General features: G+C 41.5%; 1 protein-coding gene across 1 annotated transcript in view; it reads right to left on the reverse strand.

The window, feature by feature from the left end:
* Positions 1-4968: 4968 nt before the first annotated feature.
* Positions 4969-7410, reverse strand: part of LOC110312474 (cytochrome P450 4F5) — a 17738-nt gene continuing 15296 nt past the window's right edge. Inside the window, exons 10-13 of the mRNA XM_029471053.2 lie at positions 6858-6991; positions 6677-6741; positions 6430-6512; positions 4969-6188 (exon numbers count right to left, since the gene is read on the reverse strand). Of these exons, the coding sequence (XP_029326913.1) occupies positions 6011-6188; positions 6430-6512; positions 6677-6741; positions 6858-6991 (460 nt within the window). The 3' untranslated portion in view covers positions 4969-6010. The remainder of the gene's footprint in view (positions 6189-6429; positions 6513-6676; positions 6742-6857; positions 6992-7410) is intronic.

Raw genomic sequence — 7410 nt, forward strand, 5'->3', positions numbered from 1 at the left:
GGTTCAAATGTTTAATGGTGACTGCATTCCTGCCAATTCATCCTTGGAGCCTGGAACCAGCTGCAGGTGATGATGTGCAGGGTAGGGTGTAGTCTCCGGAATAGCTCTGGGGCCTCTCAGCAGGTAGCAGTGTCTTGAAGAGGAATAGAGTAATCTAGGGAGGAAGGCTCCACCCTAGGTAGTTTCCTTAGTGTCAGCAAACTCAACGACTGGCTCAGCCTGCTTCAGGCTTGTGGGAGGTTACATCTCCTCCCTGTTATTAATATTTACAAAAAAAATGCTGGACTGAGGCATAAAAATTATTTATGCCCCATAGTCCCACCCAGGAGTTATAGTGGCTGGCAGCTCTGCCTGTCTTAGGAAATCTTAGATCTTCCCGAATCATCCTTATCTGTCATAGGAGCGTACATTCAGCTTGTTTGTGTTTATTTTACACAAAGCATGGCTCTGTGATATATTATTAACAGCCACGGCCTCTTGGCATGTACCCCTCTCTTAGACTGGTATGATTCCGAGATCTGGGTGCCCATCATTGACTGTCAGTCCCTCATTAGCACACCTTACTCCCAATCCAGACCAAAGCCACAATATGTACTTAGAATGTTTCTTCTTGAAGATTAATAACTGCCACCTGCACTGTTGGAGGAGAGGCTATACACCTGCTGCAGTCAGGCTGAAGGGTGATGACTAACCTGCTTGAAAAATAAAGTTGGGACAGTGAAAGGCACAGTACAAAAGCTTCTTTTGGGGAAGTCCAGGTCCTCCATTCAATTGCAAATTAGCAACGATCAGGCTTAGACTTAGAGTTCCTGGCGTGGGGGAGGTGACTTTGAAAATTGCAGAAAGGCTACAGCTTCCCTGGGAGTGGAGGCTGTGCTTCAATTTAACTTTTCGGTTAAAGAGGATTTTTAGCCATAATCAATGTTAGAGTCATACTTCCTAGAAGATTCAGGATCTGCGTCCAGTTGACACACTAATCTTTCAGGCAGCCATCGCGCTCCATCTTCTTTTTGTGCAAAAATACAGACCGAGCCCCTTCCCCAGATTAGGACTGGGTCTGGACCCTTCCATTCGTTAGTTAATGGATCCCGCCACTTTACCATGGCATAAGAACTAGGAGTAACTGGATGCCAGTGGCGATCTGCTGCAGACTGACCTTTAACATCAGTTTGCAAAATATTTAGAACAAATAAAGCAAAAGCAAGATGTGACTTTGGTGACCTTGGAGGATACAATTGCCCTTGTTTTGTTTTTAAAAGCCAATTTTTAAAAGTGCAATGAGCACATTCAACTATTCCTTGTCCCATGGGGTTATAAGGAATTCCACTTTTATGTTTGACGCCAAATTCTTTACAAGATGAAGTAAAATTTTTGCTAGAATAGGATGGCCCGTTATCTGTCTTAATAACTTTAGGCAATCCCATGGCAGTAAAGGCTTGTAGGCAATGATCAATTACATTTTTGGAGGCTTCTCCAGTATGCAGAGAAGCAAAAAGAAATCCTGAACAAGTATCAATACAAACATGTCTATATTTTAATTTTCCAAATTCTGCATAATGAGTTACATTCATTTGCCAAATATGATTAGACATAAGACCTCGTGGATTAACTCCTAAATGTGGCACTGGAGATAATGTAATACATTTACGACATTGTTTTACAATCATTCTTGCCTGCTCCTTAGTGATCTTATGTCGGAGCCTTAAGGTATGGCTAGAGAGATGAAATTTTTCATGATCACGTTTGGCTAAAGCAACAGGATCTGAAATTAAGGCTTCTCCTATTAGAGCCCTGTCAATGCAATCATTGCATTCAGCTAAAGGTCCAGGAAGACCAGAATGAGATCGTATGTGGCCAATATAGAACAGGTGTTTTCGGACAAGAATTATGTTTTGCAATTGTGAAAAAAGAGATTTTGCTGGTGTATTAAAGTTAAACATACCACAGATCTCCAATAAGGGTACTGATTGTGCAACATATAAACTATCAGTAAAAATATTAAAAGCCTCATGCACAGACTGAAAGACATTCAGTACTGCTGTTAATTCTGCTAATTGAGCTGAGAGGCCAGGAGTCTTTATGATTACCTGTTGATTATTTATAAGAAATCCAGCTCACCCTTTAGAGGAGCAATCAGTAAACAGCAGAACAGCATTGTGTAAGGGTTGTAAAGAGGTCATATTAAGAAATATCACCTCATGTACATTCCAAAATTTTATCAACCTATCTTGAGGGTAGTGGCTGTCTATAGTGGCATTAAACCCTATTTGAGCAAGCAACCAATCTGTACTGTGCTGCTTCAGCCAGGTGTCTTGACTTAACGCTGTAAGGCTGAACAGTAAGATCTGGCTCTTTGCCAAAATAAGTTAGTGCCTGCTTCCTTCTAAGGATAATCATCTGGGCTACTGCTTCATAATATGGCAAGATATTACATTTAGGAGAAATCCTCGAATGTACCCACATTAGAGGAGACTTTTGCCACAACAATCCTGTAGGCACATGAATGGTATCAAAAATTTGCAGATGTAAAGGCAAAGAGTAATCTATATAAGTGACAAATTGTTCTTCAATAGCTTTTTCCACTTGTTGTAAGGCTAGAAATCCTTCTGAGGTTAGAGATCTGGGGGAGGTAGGATCAGAACTCCCTTTAAGAATATCAAATAAAGGTTTCAACTCCCCTGTAGTAAGCTTTAAATAGGGGCAAAGCCAATTAATATCACCTAACAATTTTTGAAAATCATTCAAAGTCCTTAAGTTGTCTCTGCAAATAACTATCTTCTGGGGGAAAAACAGCTTGATTAGTAAGTCTAAAGCCCAAATACTTATAAGGATCCTGAGTTTGTATCTTTTCAGAAGCTATCTGTAATCCTTTCTCAGCTAAAGCTTTTTGTAAACCTCTATAACACAAAAGCAAATCCTGGGGGTCTTGGACAATTTCTTAACTTTCCAAAAACAGTCTTCTTAAAGGAACAGTATTTTTCTTATGAGTTGCATAAGCAACTGCAAGCTTGAGAATTAGTACCATCTGAGGGACGGACAATCTTAAGCAATTGTGAGCTCTGAGATATAATATTGACTATTAATATACAAATTAAGGTTTGATTATACAGCATTTTAAAACACCAATCACCGCACACAACTTAAGTATCTGTGTTGAAACAGGGGGAAGCTCAAAAGAATAAGCATGCAATCTAATTCACATCTACTATTTCCCATAGAAGGGCTGTTTTTAAACATAGTAAATGGGATATATGCATGCATGAATTTATAGAAGATACAAAAGCATGTATAAAAACAATTTTTAACTTATCTTTGGGATAATGATTGTTAATTTTATTTAAAATGATGGTATGCAATAGATCAATTACTAATATTCTGTAATAACCAATTTAATTGCTGTTTGGAACAAGGAACAGACACTTTGTCAGGTTCTTAAGACACAATTTTTGTTATAGTTTTTCTAAATTATATGAATTTATCTTACAATTCTTTATTAGCACCACAGTGGCCTTAATAGGGTGTTAAAACTTTACTTTGAGGTGAAGAAGGATGATTTTACAACAATGTTTTCTCTTGCCAAAGATTTGTTGTGGGCACATAAATAAAATAAGAAGGTAATATTTAAACACCATTGATTATAATTGATAACAATTGATCACAGAAGTTTCCTCTGCTTTCTGTGAAACCTTTTTGTTTCTCACCAGCAATTTTGAATCTCACTAGATAGCACCTAACAAAGGCTTAAGTTCTCCTGTGGTGAGTTTAAGGTGAGGTCTTAGCCAATTAACATCTCCTGGAAGCTTTCGAAAATAAAATTTTGAAGCAAATCAATTTTTCGTTCTTAGATTTTCTGTACCATGAATTTATGATATAACTAAAACCCTAAGTATTAAAAGGATATTGCCTCCGAATCTTTTCTGGAGCAACAGCTACTCCCCAGGACTTAAAAGCTCCTTGTGTGAGAACAAGGATTTAAAGTAAACTTCCCTTGAGAGGCATTAGCTAATAACATACTTTTCACTTAGGAAACAATATGCACTGAAAGATTCAAACTCTTAGCTTCTGATACTAAGAAGGCAAAGAAACTAAGAATTTTTCTTATATAATGTAAAGCTATGTTAGGCATACCTACAGGCAAAATTTTCCAGTAATCACCAGTTCACTAGAAGCAAAACTTTTTACAATTATCAGAATGCAAAGGCAAAAACAAACTCTTAAATCTATAATAACTTTACATGAAGTAAGCCAGTCAGATCACAACGTCCTGATAAATTCTACAGCCTGATTGAACCTTTTTATAAACTTAGAATTTAAACTTTATTAGAACAACATCTGGGTAGATCTGCAATAGTGTTCTTTCAGCTAAAAGAAAATTCCCCTGGAGGCAAGGAGAGGCAAGTTTCCAGAGCTTCCTTAGGCACCATTTGCAAGACAAAAGAAAGTCACACAAATGTCACAGAAGCTGCTCTGAGCTTAGTTCCTCTTGCTGTGAGGACAGATTTCAGAACTTTTAAGTTTCTATGCAATATTAGACTATAACTACAACCTTGGGAAAGCAAAACCCAATTTCAAAACAATTTATCACCTTAGAATCAACATTAAAACTTCACTACCACATTGCGAGATTTGGCTGCCAATTTATACCTATGAATGCATGACAGTACAAGCTTTAATGCTTCACTAAAGAGACATTGCTTTAAATCTTATCTTAATCCTACTTTCTAGGATAAAAATCACATCAAATATTATCTCAACTAGAAGGATCCTTAGAGACCTAATTTTTTTTGGCCTGCCTTATGCCACGTGTTTGAAAGAATCCTGAGTTGCCAATTTAAAGCTAACTTTCTAGTAACCACTGTTACACCTTTTGATCATACGCAATAACTTATAAGCTAATACTCTGCAATGAAGACACGCAGAGCATATTACACCTCTAAGACCAGAAAAAAACAAATGAAGGGGCTACACTTAGACCAATCAGAGAATTTTATTTTTTCTAGCTATAATTATAAAATAAAAAGCACTTTGTCATTAGCTAAATGCAATAATCACAATTGCAGAGAATTTTCTTAGGAAAAAAAAAATCCATCAGCTTTTCGCCCCAAAACCAAGAGGCTGCAGACTCCCTTTCTCAAAAAATAGTTTTTCCAGCAGGAAAGGGACCTGCAACCCTATAGGTGGTACAACATTATGAACTAACCAGTACCCCGGAGCACTTGACTCTAGCTGCATATGTATCAAAAGATGGCCTAGTCGGCCATCACTGGAAAGAGAGGCCCATTGGACACACTAACTTTATATGCCCCAGTACAGGGGAACGCCAGGGCCAAAAAAAAAAAAAAAAAAAATGGGAATGGGTGGGTAGGGAAATGGGGGAGAGGGGGGAGGGTATGGGGGACTTTTGGGATAGCATTGGAAATGTAATTGAGGAAAATATGTAATAAAATATATTTTAAAAAAAGAAAAAAAAAATGAGGGGAAGCCCATTCCCACCAATTCAGCTTTGGAGCCTGGAACCAGCTGCAAGCGATGACATGCAGGATAGGGCATAGTCTCCTGAATAGCTCTGGGGCCTCTCAGCACGTTGCAGTATCTTGAAGAAGAACAGGGAAAATGGCTGAAAAATAGGGTAATCTAGGGAGGAAGGATCCACCCTAGGTAATCTCCTTAGTGGAAGCAAAGTCAAGGTCTGGCTCAGCCTGCTTCAGGCTTGTGGGAGGTTACATGCCAGTAAACCTTGTAACTCTCATGCTCAAACATCTATGGTGCCTCCCTATCGCCAAAAGAATAAAGGCCGTTCTTGAGCTTGAGTGGATGAAACTCTTATCAGTCTGCAGGCCCTGTGGGCTACCCAGAAAGGCCCTGGGACTCAGACAGCAACCCCAGTCTCTTCTCAGCCAGGCTTCCAGACAGTCTGTGTTGTCCTGCAGCGCCCTCTGATGGCTCTGGGTGAAACTCCGCTTATTCTGGGATTGACAGAGGAAAGAGACTGGGACAGTAGTAGACCTGGTCACTGAGCACCCACGCTCAGAGGCTCCACCCCCAGCCACAACCCATCCTCTGCCCGAAGGATTATCTCTGGCTTCCGGCGCGGCTCCTTGTCATCCGGCAGGATGCGGAAGCGCAGCAGAGTCAGCGCCAGTGCCACCTTCATCTCGCTCATGGCGAAAGTCTGTCCTATGCAGTTCCTGCGGAGGGACAGGATGGGGACTCTATGTGGTGCCTAGACAGGAGCTCCTGGACCCAACCTGACCCAGTCCTGGCCGCACCTGGTCAGCCCTTCTACTTCCAACCCTGGGTTCTGCTGACTTTTGCGCATACTCTGAGCAGAGGGTGGGAAGGAGAACTAGAAACCAACCATCCCAACACCAACCTATTCCCACTATCAGCCCCAAAATCCACCCATCACCACAAGCCATCTGGCCTCACCTGGGCCCGGCAGAAAAGGGAATAAAAGCCAGAGGAGACCTCTTCTGTGCGTTTTCTGGGTCAAAGCGGAAGGGGTCATAGACCTGAGGGGAGGGGCAAGATGAGGCTTCTAGGTTGCTTCCTTACACACACCCAGCCAGCCCCCCAAAAGGTAGACATGGAGACAGGGGTGACAGCTTCATGTTTCCATGTTAGGGCTGCATCCCCTTCCCATGTCCCTCCCAGCAATGTCTGGAGGAGACCCAACCTCAGGGTCTGGCCAGACTGATGGATTGTGATGAATACCGAAGATGCTGATGACACAGATGTTCCCTGTTGGGTAGGAGGATCCAGTCAGTACTAGCCAGGTCCAAGCTGCCCCTAGAGATCATCACCCTACTCAGATGCTTCCCATCTGCTCCTCCCTTCACCCTTGACTTTCAGGACACCTTTAGGGATGACCCGGCCATCAGGTAGCACAATGTCCTGGGTGCAGCGGCGGAGGAGGTCTATGGCTGGGGGATGCAGCCGCAGACTTTCCTTGATGCACATGGTCAGGAAGGGCAGCTGGGCCAGGTCGTCCCTAAGGAACACAGCACACAATTGTCCAGGAGCAAAACAAAGTCTAAGCTCAGCCTCATCAGCCTCTGGTTGTATTATAACCACTCGCCTCTCATGCTTAGTCATGGAACAAATTGTGTTCCAGATGAATCAAGGATGCTTGCCAGTTCCCTTGTGTGTTTGTGCCTAACTAATAAGAACAACCTTGGACTCCTGTATTTATCATTCCACTTCCCAAGTTTTGATGTCACTGGGGTCAGCTAAGATCCAGGGCCTTGGGTCAAAGATGAACACTACTCTCCCCCGAAATCTCAAAAACATGGGAAGGGGGAAGCTTAACCTAAAATATTTCTAATTAAAGCCTACGGCTCCAAAAATATCCTCAACTTGATAAACTTGCTGTGCACAAGCTTAAAAATGTTTATGCAATCAGCTGGATGT

This window comes from Mus caroli, unplaced genomic scaffold (assembly GCF_978045245.1).
Source record: "Mus caroli unplaced genomic scaffold, Mus_caroli_1 scaffold_18, whole genome shotgun sequence".
Taxonomy (NCBI): Eukaryota; Metazoa; Chordata; class Mammalia; order Rodentia; family Muridae; genus Mus; species Mus caroli.